At 41.8% G+C, this 16,147-nt stretch overlaps 1 protein-coding gene across 5 annotated transcripts in view; it reads left to right on the top strand.

Annotated features, from left to right (window-relative positions):
- c1qtnf12 (C1q and TNF related 12) overlaps nt 1-16,147 on the top strand; it is a 92,516-nt gene that overhangs the window by 47,041 nt on the left and 29,328 nt on the right. For all 5 annotated transcript variants that reach the window (XM_072586489.1, XM_072586488.1, XM_072586492.1 and 2 more), the window contains 2 exons: nt 9,784-9,892; nt 14,934-15,024. In XM_072586489.1, coding sequence (XP_072442590.1) covers nt 9,784-9,892; nt 14,934-15,024 — 200 coding nt within the window. The remainder of the gene's footprint in view (nt 1-9,783; nt 9,893-14,933; nt 15,025-16,147) is intronic.

The following is a 16,147-nucleotide window of genomic DNA, read 5'->3' as shown; positions in this document are numbered from 1 at the left end:
ATCTGCAGCCTTAAATGACTATGTTTTAGTGAATGGTAAGTAATTAAAAGTATGGGAGTTAACAGTTTTCATTCTGGGATCTGACTTCATAGAATCATAGAATCCCTACAGTGCAGAGAGAGGCCAATCAGCCCATCAAGTTTGCACCAACCCTCTTCCTACCCTAACCCTCTAACCTCACATTTACCATAGTTAACACAGTCGGCCTGGACATCCCTGGACATTATGGGGAAATTTCCCACAGCCAATCCATCTAAGCTACACATCTTTGGACTGCGGGAGGAAACTGAAGCACCCAGAGGAAACCCATACAAACACGAGGAGAATGTGCAAACTCCACACAGACAGTCGCCCACAGATAGAGTTGAACTCGGGTCTCTGGCGCTGTGAGGCAGCCGTGGCAATCACTGCCCAGTAGTACCATCTGCTGGTACTATAACACAGGCCTTTTCAAGCCACTCACCATTGTATGAGCTGTGAATGTAGGAAGTCACCCTGCACCACAATCACATTCTCAAGTTACCGTTAGCTCACACTCCCATTCGAGGCAGACTGCAGTCTAACCACAATTTTGTGTAATCATCCTCTTCTCTCTTGCAGTCCATTTGCAAAGTGCTTTAATATCTTGAATTTGCTTATGGTTCACCAATCAATTCGTTGCAGCCTTTCCCTGAAGCTCACAGGATTTTTTTTTATATAATATATTTTTATTAAGAAAAACTAGATTTTTAAATATTACAACAAATACAAAACAATGCAATTTAAAACAGTACAAAAATAGTACAAAACTAAACTCAAATAATAAAAACAAATTCCCCAACCCACCCTTCTATACGAATGTATAAACATATACAGAGAGGTATAAAATTTAAAAAAAACTTAAACTAGCTATTTAACTTACTAAATAAATACCTAACAACAAACAAATAAATAGTAATAACTCAACCCAACCAAACAAAACACTCATACATTCACAGTTTCTTCTCCCTGGATATTGGACTCATGAAACACAATTGTTACGGCTATATAAAAGCCCTTGTTAGTGTGGCAGATAAATCTGTGTCCAGGTATTTCAAAAAGGGTTGCCATGTCTTGTAAAAATTCTCAGTTTTGTGGTGTACCATATTTGTGAGAAAATCCAGGGGAATATGCTCCATAACAATCTTCCGCCAACCTGACAGGCCTGGGGGGTTTTTGGATATCCAACCTAGCAAGATATTCTTCCTTGCACAGAATGTAAGAATATTGAAAAGTTTTTCCTTATTCGAGTCTGCAGGAAATACAATGGGTAAGCCCAAAAGGAATGAAATAGGGTCCTTCTCCACCCCTACACCTAAAATCCTCTCCATTGCACCCACCGCAGCGCTCCAATATGTTTGAAGCCTGTCACAAGACCAAAGACAATGGGTAAGAATACCAATACAGACCTTGCACTTGGGGCATGCTGAAGATACCCCTGGTTTAAATTTTGACAAACGGTCTGGGGCTAAGTGTCCCCTGTGGAGAATCTTCAACTGTAAAGCATGGGTCCTATTGCAAATGGATATATTCCTTGCATTCTACCAAATATCCTCCCATGCCTCTGAAGAAACTTCAACACCCAGCTCTCTGTCCCACATCTTGCAGAGTCGATCAGACTCATCTGAGGTGGCATCCCTCAATTGGTGATATAGAGTACTGACAAAGAGTGTACTCTTAGCCCTTAGTACCCCTCTTTCTATGTCAGATTTGTAGGGATCAGTCAAAAGTGTGGTCCTTTTTTGAATAAAATCCCTAACCTGAAAAAAACGAAAGAGGTCTCTGTTAAGTAACTCGTCCTTCTGTACTAACTGATCGAAGGACATCATTACATCTCCCTCAAATAAATCACCCATGCAAGATATACCCCTAGCTGCCCAACGTTTAAATCCTGAATCTATCATACTTGGTTGAAAACTCGGCATACCCACTAAAAGTGTAAACAAAGATGTTTTGCCAATATTACCTTCCCTCTGCCGAATTGCCCTCATGCTTTAACAGTATTGATGACTATTGGGTTATGGCAATATTCCCTAACTGTCTTCACCTTGTCCAAAAACAGCAAACTGGTAAGGGGGCACCTTGCCTGGGAGACTTCGATATCTAGCCATATTGAAAGAGGGTCCCCACAAACCCAATCACTTACGTAGGTCAAAAGCAAGCTTAATTGATCATTTTTAATGTCCGGAAGGTCTACTCCCCCCAATCTGTGAGGCAACTGCAGTTTGGCTAATTTAATGAGGGACCGTTTACGGTGCCAGATAAAGGAGCTGAACCAACTGTTCAGTCTCCTGAGTGTTTGTTTATTGAAAATCAGGGGGAGCATCCATATAGGGTATAGCAAACGAGGGAGAATATTCATCTTAATAAACGCTATCCGACCCAACCATGAGACTGGAAGTGCCTCCCATCTTTGGAGATCTTGTTTAATTTTTTCAAATAATTGAGTAAAATTGGCTTTGAACAGCCAATCCAGAACTGAAATAATGAATATGCCCAAATATACAAAACCCCCTGTGACCACCCAAATGGGAATCTATAGTCACTCTCAAGAGCCAACTCTTTCGTAAGACCACCCATAGGCATAGCCTCTGATTTAGCAAAATTAATCTTATATCCTGAAAAAGTGCCAAATGCTTGAACGCATTGTATCAGGCAAGGCACTGAGACTGCTGGATTTGTCAAGAAAAAGAACATCATCTGCACACAGCGAGATCTTATGTAATTTTGACCCCACTTCTGGAGCTGATATATTGAGATCCCCACGAATGGCCTCTGCCAACAGTTCAATCACCAACGTAAAAATAATGGTGAAAGGGGACAGCCTTGATGGCTGCCCCGAGAAATATTAAAATTGCTTGATCGTACCCCGTTGGTAATGACTGCAGCGAGAGGTACACTGTAGGGAACCTTTACCCATCTTATGAAAACTTCGCCCAGACCAAACCGGTCTAGAGTATAGAAAATGTACGGCCACTCAACTCGGTCAAATACCTTCTCTGCATCTAAAGAAACACCAATCCCTGTATTGACTGCTGTTAGCATGCTTGAATTACGTTAAGCAGCCTCCTAGCGTTATTGGATGATCTGCGACCCTTTATGAAGCCTGTCTGATCCTCTTTAATAATAGACGGTAACACAGTCTCCAGCCTTAACACAAGAGCCTTAGAAAGGATCTTAAAGTCCACATTTAAGAGCGAGATGGGCCTGTATGAAGCACAGTCTTCCAGATCCATCCCTTTTTTAAGGATAAGTGAAATATTGGCCTCTCTCAGAGATGGTGGGAGACAAACATGACTGTATGAATCATTAAACATATTCAGCATCGGGCCTGACAGTATACTTATAAATTCCTTATAGAATTCACTGAGAAGTCCATCAGGACCGGGCGCCTTTCCACTCTGAAGATGCCTCACAGCTTCCTGCGCTTCTTGCTTTGATAATGGGGTATCGAGAAAGGACTGTTGTTCGGGAGTCACACCCGGGGAGCTTCAGATCCCTAAAAAAGGATTCCATTTTGGCCTGCCCCTCCTCACAATTCTCAGACTGATATAATTTAGAGTAGAATCTCTGGAACGCCACAATAATCTTTTTAGAATCATGTTAGGTTCCCAGACCCTTCCCTAATCGTGTAATGGTTTGTGGGGCACTTCTCTTTCTGGCAGAATATGCCAAGTATTTGCCTGGCTTGTCACCATGCTCGTATAACCTTTGCTTTGCAAAACCCAGCTCCTTCTTTGCTGTCTGCGTGAGTGCGAATTTAGTGCAGACCGCAGTGCTGTAATCCTCTGTAGTTTGACCAACGAGGATCTGTCAAAATAGGCCTTCTTGGCTGCCTTCAACCGTGCTTCAAGAAGATGTTGCTGCTCACCCTTCTGCCACTTCCTACTGGTGGAATATGAAATAACTAACCCTTTGGCATAAGCTTTGGCAATTTCCCAGAGAACAGATGAGCTATCAACCAAGCCTATGTTGATGTCTAGGAATGCCCGAAATTCCTTAGAGAAATATTCCACAAACTTGCTGTCCATGAGAATAAAGGGGTCCATTTGCCAGTACCTTGAATCCACTGTAACATCCTTAATTTCAACCATGAGGTACACTGGAGTCCAGTCACTATACTACTCTGTCACTGTCTTCCTACAGTTCAGATTCTACCCCTGACGCTCTGTGTGTGTGTGTGTGTGTTGTGTGTTTTGTGTATGTCTGTGTGTGTCTATGTGTCTATGTCTGTGAACGTGTATGAGAGAAAATGGATAAATGCATTCCAGATATCCAGACCATTGGAAACATCAAGGTAGTGGATTTCCTGCCCTTTAATTTAGAAAAAAACGTATTTGCTAATTTACACCATTGTTGGTATTGTTATGAAGTTGTAGGTGTGTACTGTACCTTTAAGAGAAAGTGAAAGCTGGCAAGCACCTAGCAGGAACAGAGAGGGCTGGAAAATTTTAAAATGTAACATTTGGCTGTGAAACAAATAGCTGAGCTGTGTTGCTATGTTCCTTCAACAATTTGAAATCAGCCAATCAGTTTAAATTATGCCCCAAGATACTAAAACCCATTCGAATTTGAATTTTACTGTTTTGGCAACATCAAGCCAATGAGATGATCCAATGTTTTGGGGTATAAAAATCAGGCATTTTGAGCAGTTGGCCAGAAAGACTGAGAACACCTATTGCCATACAAACTGCCCGCAGACCCAAAATGGTACCTTTTCATAAAAAAAGATCTGTGCATCAGAAGACCAAAGAAAAGATCCAGGAAGATACAGAGGAGGATCGACAGCTGGCTGGTTTTGAAACTTGATTTATTTTAAATTTAATCGGGGTTTTATCAGATCAGTATATTTTTATAGACTGGGAGGTAGATAAATCGTTAAGACAAACAAGGCTTACAGTGTAGATAGTTATTGTTTAATGTTCTCTTTTGAAGTTAGAGAATAAATTGTTACATTTTTTATTTAAATAGTGAAATTTGAGTAGATCTCCGTCACTCATACTTTACCAGATTACGAGGCAAGGTAGGCTTTTCTGTGTGTTTGGTTGAAATTAGCAGAAGGGTTTACCTCATGTCATGACAGTATAAACGTGAAGGTATTCATGATCATCTCTGTTGTATGACTGATTTCACAAGCTAACATTATCACAGAGTGGCCTCTGTCACTTCACCATTTGATTCATGGCTCCAAATCATTCTGATATATTTAAAGTAGGACTGTGAATTCAAATGTTTTTTTTGAAAATAATAATAGTATTAAGTACTTCATTGAAGTATTGGCTTTTATAAAAAGTTATGTAGTTGAAGGACATTAATGTTTTTTGTATTAGTGAATGTTTTTTGTATTAAAATAATGAGTACTGTAGTAGACACTTAAGCTTTATTTATTTATTTATTATTCAGAGAGATCTGGGTGTTCTTGTCCACCAGTCAATGAAGGCAAGCATGCAGGTACAGCAGGTCGTGAAGAAGGCTAATAGCATGCTGGCCTTCATAACAAGAGGGATTGAGTATAGAAGCAAAGAGGTGCTTCTGCAGCTGTACAGGGCCCTGGTGAGACCACACCTGGAGTACTGTGTACAGTTCTGGTCTCCAAATTTGAGGAAAGACATTCTGGCTATTGAGGGAGTGCAGCGTAGGTTCACGAGGTCAATTCCTGGAATGGCAGGATTGCCTTACACGGAAAGACTGAAGCGACTGGGCTTGTATACCCTTGAGTTTAGAAGACTGAGAGGGGATCTGATTGAAACGTATAGGCTTATGAAAGGATTGGACACTCTGGCAGGAGGGAACATATTTCCGTTGATGGGGGAGTGCCGAACCAGAGGACACAACTTAAAAATACGGGGTAGACCATTTAGGACAGAGATGAGGAGAAACTACTTCACCCAGAGAGTGGTGGCTGTGTGGAATGCTCTGCCCCAGAGGGCAGTGGAGGCCCAGTCTCTGGATTCTTTTAAGAAAGAATTGGATAGAGCTCTTAAAGATAGTGGAGTCAAGGGGTACGGAGATAAGGCTGGAACAGGATACTAATTAGGAATGATCAGCCATGATCATATTGAATGGCGGTGCAGGCTCGAAGGGCAGAATGGCCTACTCCTGCATCTATTGTCTATTGTCTATTGTCTATTTTGTCTTTTGTGGCCCCTGAGATCTGCCCATGGAGTTTCTACGGATGTTGTAAGGACAAAAGGTGATAGTTGCAGGGATTGGGTTGGCATGAATTAGAACTAAGTTTGCATATCGGCTATCAAGAGCCAATGGGGTGGCTAGAGTGGAATAAGTTGGCATGGAAGCCAGAGAGGCCATGGAAGATAAATAGAGGGCCATAGATTGGCATGAGGGTATAAGGGACCATGTTGAGTAGATAGAAGCATAAGTCAGGATCATGCCCAATGCTGTGGCATTTTCTGATAAATTTGTTAATGGACCCTTTGAGTTGGAGTCTGGTAATCTTGGAGTGAATGATTACCTCGAGCCGCTCCTAAAGATATTTAAAGTTCTTTTCTGGATCTTTCTGAACATCCACAGAAAGACCAGATATGTTGATTAAGTGAAGACCCTCCATGCTAATGACAAGCAAGAACTTCAGAGCTCTTTTCTTGACCAGCCATTGTTTGATCTGTAAATTAGAGCTGCATACATTGTTTGAAAAAATTGTAATTCAGTCAAAGTATTGCTGGATACTGTCTAATTTATTTTGAAGTTTGTGTTATCCATGATTCTACCTTATAATCATTGTGCTGCCCTCCTTGAGCTATATGTCACTGACTTTATTATCAGAGTCGAGAGTGTGGTGCTGGAAAAGCACAGCAAAACAGGCAGCATCCAAGGAGCAGGAGAATCAACATTTCAGGCAAAAGCCCATCAGTGTAAATAAAAAGTTCTACTGGACTTGGTCCCTTTATATGTTTTGCTTTAAGAAGTACAGGCTTATTGTTGGAGATTGAAATGCTGGTAGTACAGGCTTCTACCTGTAGGTGGCAGTTGCACTAAATAAGGAGTAATGACACGTGGGCTTTTACTACTTTTATGCTAAATTGGAAAGAGAAAATGGCAGAATTGATCGAGGTCTGGACAGAAGTAAATGTTATAGAAAACCACTTTTTAATGTTTTAAAGCCTTATTTTCTTTTCATGGAGCTTTGGAACTGTGTTCCGGGACCATCTAACCGCCGTTTTTTAAGTTAAATCAGCAGTCCCTTGTCTTTATGTCTGTCATAAAGAGAGAGAGCTAGAGCATCAATATACACTGTAGCCTTGTAACGTTAGTCTTATTTTCACGTAGCATTCTTAGATATTTATAGTTTCTTGAAAGAACCTATAATCAAAAAAGGAATTAGCTCTGTCCTCTAGGTCAGTGGCCTATCTACAGATAGATGCAGCTATCTGTACTCACAGGAACTAATGCTATTGATTGTTTAAGTTATCTCAAAGTTTGGGAGAAGATTTGTAGCTCGGGTGCTCGTTGTTGTGGTTCTGTTCGCCGAGCTGGGAATTTGTCTTGCAAACGTTTCGTCCCCTGTCTAGGTGACATCCTCAGTGCTTGGGAGCCTCCTGTGAAGCGCTTCTGTGCTGTTTCCTCCGGCATTTATAATGGCCTGTCTCTGCCGCTTCCGGTTGTCAGTTCGAGCTGTCCGCTGCAGTGGCCGGTATATTGGGTCCAGGTCGATGTGTTTGTTGATAGAGTCTGTGGATGAGTGCCATGCCTCTAGGAATTCCCTGGCTGTTCTCTGTTTGGCTTGCCCTATAATGGTAGTGTTGTCCCAGTCGAATTCATGTTGCTTGTCGTCTGTGTGTGTGGCTACTAAGGATAGCTGGTCGTGTCGTTTTGTGGCTAGTTGGTGTTGGTGTATACGGATCGTTAACTGTCTTCCTGTTTGTCCGATGTAGTGTTTTGTGCAGTCCTTGCATGGGATTTTGTACACTACATTAGTTTTGCTCATCTAAGTTATCTGATTTCAGCTGTCCAGTTGGTCTTCAATTCGTTTTCTCAATATCTACCTCAAAGATATTAGAGTTGATTTTATAAATGGCCACTCCAGCTGACCATGATGTGATTTTGCCTTCATATGATATTTTACCTGATGTGGTGATACTTATGTTATCTCCTGTTACACAAAAAACTTAGTGTGCATATTGTGGTATTGAGGAATCCAACAGACATTTATTGGAGCTAATAAACATTAAATTCACAGGCACATAAGTATCTGGGCTAGCTATAAATTATGAGATTACAATGGAACATTATCTTTCCAGTAGCATGTTCAAGTCATCCCAGGTGGAATATGAGAGTCATAGAAATGTATAGCATGGAAATAGACCCTTCAGTCCAACCTGTCCATGCCAACCAGATATCCTAACCTAATCTTAGTCCCATTTGACAGCACTTGGCCCATATCCCTCTAAACCCTTCCTAGTCGTATACCCATCCAGATGCTTTTTAAATGCTGTAATTGTACCCGCCTCCACCACTTCCTCTAGCAGTTCATCCCATATGTGCACCACCCTCTGTGTGAAAAAAGTTGCCCTTTAGGTCCCTTTTAAATTTTTCTACACTCACCTTAAACCTATGCCCTCTAGTTCCCCCCAGGGAAAAGGCATTGTCTATTTACCTTATCCATGCCCCTCATGATTTTATAAACCTCTATAAGGTCACCCCTCAGCCTCAGATGCTCCAGGGAAAACAGCCCCAGCTTATTCAACCTCTCCCAATAGCTCAAATCCTCAAACCCTGGCAACATCCTTGTAAATTTTTTCTTATTCCTTTGCAGTTTCACAACATAGGAGGGAGACCGGAATTACACACAATATTCCAAAAGTGGCCCAACCAATGTTCTGTATAGCTGCATCATGTCCTCCCAACTTCTATACTCAATGTTCTGACCAATACTGTAACGGAAAGCATACCAAACGCCTTCTTCACTATCCTACCTACCTACAATTCTACTTTCAAGGAATTATGAACCTGCAATCCAAGGTCTCTTTGTTCAGCAACGCTCCCCAGAACTTTACCATTAAGTGTATAACAGAGCTTTATATTCCTTAGATCACTTGCCATGATACATTGATAATATCATGAGGATGTCTCTTAAAGGTATACTGACTATGAGACAAAAACAGCAGTGGGTTTGGAAGATACTGTCACAGGAACCTTGGTGAGTGGTTGTGATGTATATCACAAATGGTCCACACTGCTGCCTGAATGGGATGCCAGACAAGCAGTCTGCTTTGACCTTGATTTTGAGCTTTGTGAGAGTGTTGTTGAAGCTGCACTCATTCAGGGAAGTAGAGAGTTTTCTCTCGCAGTCCTGACTTGCCCCTTGTAAATAGTGGGGGTCAGGAAGCGAGTTACTCATGACACAATTCCCAGCCTATGATTTGTCTTGTAGCTTTTATATGGGTGGTCCAGTGCTCATGTAAAGCAAGAAAATATTAAATATAAAATATTGTTATATTTTGATGTGGTTACAGATGGATGAAAAATGTGTTTGTGCTTAACTGCAAGTATCAAACAAAGTAGAGCAAAGCTTAGAAATTACTGTTGGCAAAATTAGAAGCTACTTAATAATTTCTTATAACATTCTTTTGCCAGCCACAATAGAGCCACGAACCTATTTTCAAATAAATCTCATTAAAATACCAGACATCAGAAGGTGCCAAGCATTTGCTGCTATTTCAGAGTACACACAGTGATTTAGGGCCAATGATTTTTTGCATTGGTTTCATTTAACATCCTTACAAAAACATGTTTGTTTTACTATAGCCACTTGCAAAAGGTGCATTCCTGAGAGGATCTGGAATGAATGTGTCGACTGGGAGATTTACAGCCCCAATAACTGGCATATACCAGTTTTCTGCCAATGTACACATCGGTAAGTGGCCACTCAGAGCTCAATATTCACACATTGGATGCGTATTTGATAGGGAACCAGAAATATAGGTGCCTTAAATCGTGACTGCATGTGACTCTGTTTCAAGAGTAATCCATTTGATTGTGACATGATACAGGAAATTCTAAAGATGCCACATATTAATGTACTCTGTTCTTTGTTGATTGTATCTGAGTCATTGTCAAGTGGAGCTTTTAAAAAGTTTGATTCAACAAATTGGTCCAGAGTAAAACCAGATATTATTGCGAACTGATAAAATCATGCCAATTTACTACATAGAATACAGGCCAAAGCACCATTCAATTTAACCCTGATAAAGAGATAAGCAGTTTGCCCGGAAATGTATGATACAGTCAGAATTTTCAGGGCTGTTGATGCTGTCAGAGAGGAGGCCATGTGTTGGAGTCGGTAATGTCCCTGCCTCTGAGCCAGAAGCTTTGGGTCCAAATTCCATTCCAGGACTTGATGGCCAAGGAATGTGAGTTCATAATCACAGCCAGTGTGTATCAATCTATCAGTCCTTGGAACACACTCCACAGGAAGGTGGGAAGAGCAGGAACAATTCCAGGTCAGTCATGTGATAGAATGAATGCTGTACTGAACAGCAAGTTTGAAAAAGTCTACATTGCTACAACACTGCAGATCCTTGAGTTGGCACAGGTAGTTGGTGTATATCAAATTGGTGATTACAGCAGAGTATGATCCCTGCTCTGGGCAGGATGAGTTTGGGACCAGTCTCCTTGACCTGCCCATGGTAGAGATCTGCTTTTGGGCAAGAAAATGACAAAGACAAAGAAGAATGCCCTTCCTGGTCACCAGAGCTTCATGTACATAGGGCACTCTCTACTGATCATAGCAAGGCAGTCAAGAGGAAGATTAGTGTTTGTCTGAGCCTTGGGTACAGCAGTAATATTAAAGAGGGCTGTTAAATCAAAACCCAGGAAAGAACAAAGAGGTTTCTGAGCCAAAAAAGAGGTAGACCCCCTACAATGTGGAAGCAGGCCATTTAGCCCATTAAGTCATGCTAGGCCTACAAAGAGCAGCTCGTCCAGACCCACCCTATCCCTGCATTTCCCATGGCCAATCCACTTAACCTGCACATTTTTAGACTGTGGGAGGAAACCAGAGCACCCAGAGGAAATCTACATAGAGAATGTGCAAACTTCACACAGACAGCTGCCCAAGGTGTGATCAAACCCAGGTCCCTGGTTCTGTGAGGCAGTGGTGCTAATCATTTTGTCACCACGCCACCCAAATAGGAAGATAGTTTTCCTTTAGACCACTTCCACAGACTCAATTGCCATCCCTGCAATCTGACGATGCATGCTGGAGGTTGATGATTGACTCTGATTGACATCGGCTTAATCAAATGTGTCACTCCCTGAGAAAGAGTGGACTCCTACTGCACTGGGGCAGGAGCCTTCCGGGCATCCCTGGAGGAATTTGGTTAATGGTCAACACTATGGTACTGAGTAGAGTTGGAGGGAGAGCAAGTCTTGGTGGGAAGGTAGGTGGTGAAGAGTGGAAGGAAAGTGCTTGTTCACCAATGGGACTTCTCAACTGGGATAGATCAGAGTTAGGGAGGGGTCTTGCATTGCAATCGAGAAGCAGTACCGAATGATTCATGAACAAACTGGGTGACTATCCTCAACAAGCTGCCGTTGGGGGCAGGGGGGTGGTTTATTCTTGTTTCCCCTCACCTGCCTCTCAGCAAGCCACAATGGAAAGTGCCTGAGTGTGGTATGACATTAAAGAATGCTAACCAACAAACAATATAACATTACGTGATATGTTTGAATTCTCTGAGTGGGTCCTTAAAGAAGAGGCTACCAAATATTGAATATGTTGTATTTCCCAGATTTGCTGATAACTAGTATTCTTCAGTCAGTATCATTATCACATCCTCTTCAGTAGGCCTTAAACCCTGTACAAAGAGAGCCTTTACCTGTCCTGTCAAAGATGCCTCTACACTTACACCTAACATATGCTTAATCATTGAACACTGTTGTTCATTTCCTACGTGGCAAAAGACACCAACAGAGTTCTTACAAATCCCTGAATCTTTTCTGACTGCCAATTGTCAGAGAAAATCAGCAAGCTATCTCATTCAAAATCCTTTGGGCTGTATCTCCCATAACATTGTTAAGCAGTCGGCTCTGTAGCAGTTTGAATAGTTTGAAATTCCCAAAATTATATAGTTTTTTTAATCCACTGATGTGCCTCACTCCCACCTGCAAGACCTGATGGAGGATAAGATAGTTCATTCCCAGAAAATCATTACCAAACCTTACTTCCTGTTAAATTATCTGGCCATGTTATCAAACACTCAGGTAGATCATGATACAACAATAGTTGTAATCTCTGAAAAGATTAGAGTACGATCAATCTGTCAGAGAGATTTATGATATGAGAAGTTGAAGTAATTGGCCAGGAAACATCAAAACAAAATTAGATGTTGTCTGACAATTTACTGGAATTCTCTGAGGATGATGGTCCTTGCTGTTAACTTGTTCTGTGTTTCAAACATTTCACTTTGTTACAATGATACGAGAGGGGCAACTCCATGTCTAGCACTGCTGCCTCATAGCACCAGAGACCTGTGTTCAATTCCAGCCTCGAGTAACTGTGTAGAGTTTGCATGTTCTCCCTCTGTCTGCATGGATTTTTGCCAAGTGCTCTTGTTTCCTCACACAGTCCAAAGCTATGCAGGCGAGGTGAATTGGCCATGTTAAATTACCTGTACTGTCCAGGGATGTGTAGGTTAGGTGTGTTAGCCATGGGAAAATGCAGAGTTACAGGGTCAGGAGCTGGGTCTGGGTGGGTTGCTGTTTGAAGGGTAAGTGTGGATTAGTTCGGCCAAATGGCCTGTTTCTCTTCTTCTGGGATTCTAATTGTTAAAGAATTAATGATTGGTGTATGAGGATAAATGTGTGTCAAGTCTAAAGTGGATTGAGAAGTGGCTACAGGACACAAGACTCACTGTAGGGCTGTTGTGGCACAGTGATAGGGTCCCTACCTCTCGGCAAGTAAAGCTTCAGATTCAAATCTTGAACATGCAGGAAATGTGTCACAACATGTCTGAACATATCAATTTCAAAATATTTTGAGGGGAGGTGGTGATGCCAGTGATGCAGAGCCCCTAACCAATGTTCTGGGGGCATGTGTTTGAAGCCTACCATGACAGATGATGGAACTTGTTTAAGGGGCACCTCATGGTGCTGTGGTAATGTACCCACCTCTGAACCAAGAGACCCATGTTCACGTCCCAGCTGTTCTCGATGCATATAATCAGTGTGTCTGATCAGATTGATTAAAATAACCAGAAGGATGGTTGTGGGACAAACTGCAATTATGACCGTAGTCATGAGGACGGTTGTCTGAGAATGTGTCCCTACCTGACTGGGACTACTTGGAGACAAAAATCCATATCTTTTTAACAAGTTTGTAATTGACCTGAAATTGGTATTGGGTAGATTCAATCAATTGGGAATAAGCAAACCAATCTGGGGCCCTTAAACGAATGAATGGTAAGACGTTGAGATCTACAAGGGAGTGAGAATAAAGAGGAGCAATTGAACCTCTCCAATTTGACAGCTCTCCAGGGATTAGGAGATATTTCTTTGGCTTCACGTGAGGCTGCAGTAGGAAAACTAACCATACCTTGAGACTTATAGTCACCAGGATGCAATACATATCCTAAATGGTCAGAGTGTAATAGGATCACATTTCGAGTTTTGTGAAAGATTCTACTCTGCATTCACTACAACAAATAAATTCAGGATCTGGTGCAGAGCACAACAAGGCAACAAACTTGAACCTTCATGTCACATATCTGAACGATGTAAAGAGATTTCAGAACTCAGAAAGAAAAAACCCACTGGGGCTATCCTCTGCCTTGTAGCTTTGAGAATAGTGGGATGCTTTTCATTGCCACATGTCTGATCGCTCAACTGGGAATGATAGGCAAATGTTAAGAGTTATAATGTATGAAGGGAGAAAGGCATGGTGGGCATTGATTCATAAGCATGGGTTACCCAGAGAGGCGACACTACTGAATGTGCTTTAGAACCTTGACTCTCAAACTGTGGAATGCTTTATCACTGAGGGGTCAGTGTTCATAGTGCAAAGCATTGCCTGTGTATTGATTCATGAAGGCTCTTAGAACTTGTGCCATTGTCAATAAGGCTGTGTTGCACATTTCTGAGGTGAATATCCCAGTTACATGCTTAAAGCACCCACTCAAAATCTGAACCCTGGATAGAGAGTGAAAGTAATTCAGTCCCATTTGTTCAAGCATTCCAGGTTCTTAAGAGAACAAAGAACTTAAAGCTTCTGCTTCATGATCTAGGACAAGGGAACACTGACTGAAGAGGAAAGCTGAAAATTCCAGTGAAGATTTGACTAACTTATACAGTAATGAACATCCAGAATGGACAGCCAGGGAGGCAGACAGTATAGGAAAGTATAAAGGGGTGAATTAAGTCCACATTTTAGAGCGTGAGTGGTTAAATGATATTTGTTTCTGTGAATGAGAGCAAGTGCTTGAGTTAAAATGATGTGTGAGTCAGTTCCTCAGAGCTGTTTGGCTCTCAAAAGCAGATATCAGGCAAAGACGAGGCAAATTCCTTCAAGGAAAGAGAAAATCAGAGGGTGAGTCCCTCCTCTACATTGCTCTCATTATCCCCTACCATTGAAGAACATTGATAGAGTGCTGGAGCAGACTGCCAGTCTACAGGATAGAGACAGTGCATTATGGAATCTGGTAGACAATGCTAATGAAAGATAATTGCAGTAGACTCATAGTCTCCCGCCACAAGTTTAGATCAAGCAAGGGATGTTGTTTACATTGTGATTTCTTCCTTTGCAAATGGAAAAAGAACAAGGAACATGTTCTTCAAGCTGAGCTACTGAGTGGTTCCATTTTCATCAAAAGAAACAAAATTCAAAGTATTTTCTTATTTATATTGTAGCTAATTTGAAGTGATCTTTATCACTCATGGATTTTTCGTTCTCACCAACCTAGATCACAGTGAAATGAAGAGCAAAGGACCACTTCGTCCAAGGGATAATGTGCGAGTTCTCATTTGCATTGAGTCCCTCTGCCAACGGAATACGTAAGCGTTTAAACTCATTTGAATGCACTCTGCCAGCTATTAGCTTCTGTACTGTCTTAATTCCTGGCAAGATGTCTTTTGCAAGCTGTAGAGATTGACTAACGGAATGAAGTTCGTTCTCCTGAAGGTATTTAATGTAGCAGGAAAGTTAGGAGACAGGCTTCGAAGGCAGTCTATTCCATAAAGTCAGCTGGTGCCTGTGATGGGAGGCTGAGCAAATTGGCTCTGTATTGCATGGAGTTTAAATGGATGAGAGGTGACCTCATTGAAGATTCTGAAAGGGCTTGGCAGGGCAGACACTGGGAGGTTGTTGCCACGGCTGGAACATCTGAAACCTAGGGACGCAGTCTCAGGAGAAGAGTCTGCTCATTTTTTAGAATCCCTACAGTGTGGAAAGAGACCGTTCAGCCCATCAAGTCTGCACTGACCCTCCAAAGAGCATCCCATTCATAACTCCATTTGGGGTTTTCACCACGGCTAATCCACCTAACTGCATGTCCCTGGATACAATGGGTAATTTAACATGGACAATCCACCTTACCTGCACTTCTTTGGACAGTGGGAGGAAACTGGTGTATTTGGAAGAAACCCACACAAACAAAGGGAGAATATGCAAACTCCACACAGCCAGTTGGCCAAGGCTGGAATTGAATCCAGTTCCCTCTGCTGTGAGGCAGCAGTGATAACCACTGAGCCACCATACTGCCCCCTCTCCCAAAAAAAGTATTCCATCACATTCTTGACCTGTGCCTTATTGATGGTGGACAGACTTTGGGAATCTGGATGTGAGTAGGTGAGTGTATTAGTCACTCAGAGGGCTGTGATCTTTGAAAATCTGTACTTCAGGATGTGGATGTTTGTGGATGCTCCATTGTTGGATACATTTGAAGCTGAGATGGATTTTTGACCTTTCAGGGAAGCCAGGGACACAGGGAGTGGGTGAAAGGTGGAGTTAAGACAGTGTTGATATTGTGTGGCAGAGCAGATTTGAGGTGCCAGATAATCTACTCCTGCACCTATTTCTTTTGGCATTGAATCATTATAAATGGTTATATTCATTTCTAGAGTTATGGATTATAAGCTGATAACAACAACAAACACCCTGAACTCAACAAACACAGTT

This window comes from Chiloscyllium punctatum, chromosome 16 (genome assembly GCF_047496795.1).
Source record: "Chiloscyllium punctatum isolate Juve2018m chromosome 16, sChiPun1.3, whole genome shotgun sequence".
Classification (NCBI taxonomy): Eukaryota; Metazoa; Chordata; class Chondrichthyes; order Orectolobiformes; family Hemiscylliidae; genus Chiloscyllium; species Chiloscyllium punctatum.
The sequence above is the reverse complement of the archived record's forward strand: the minus strand, read 5'-3'. Positions and strand labels throughout refer to the sequence as shown.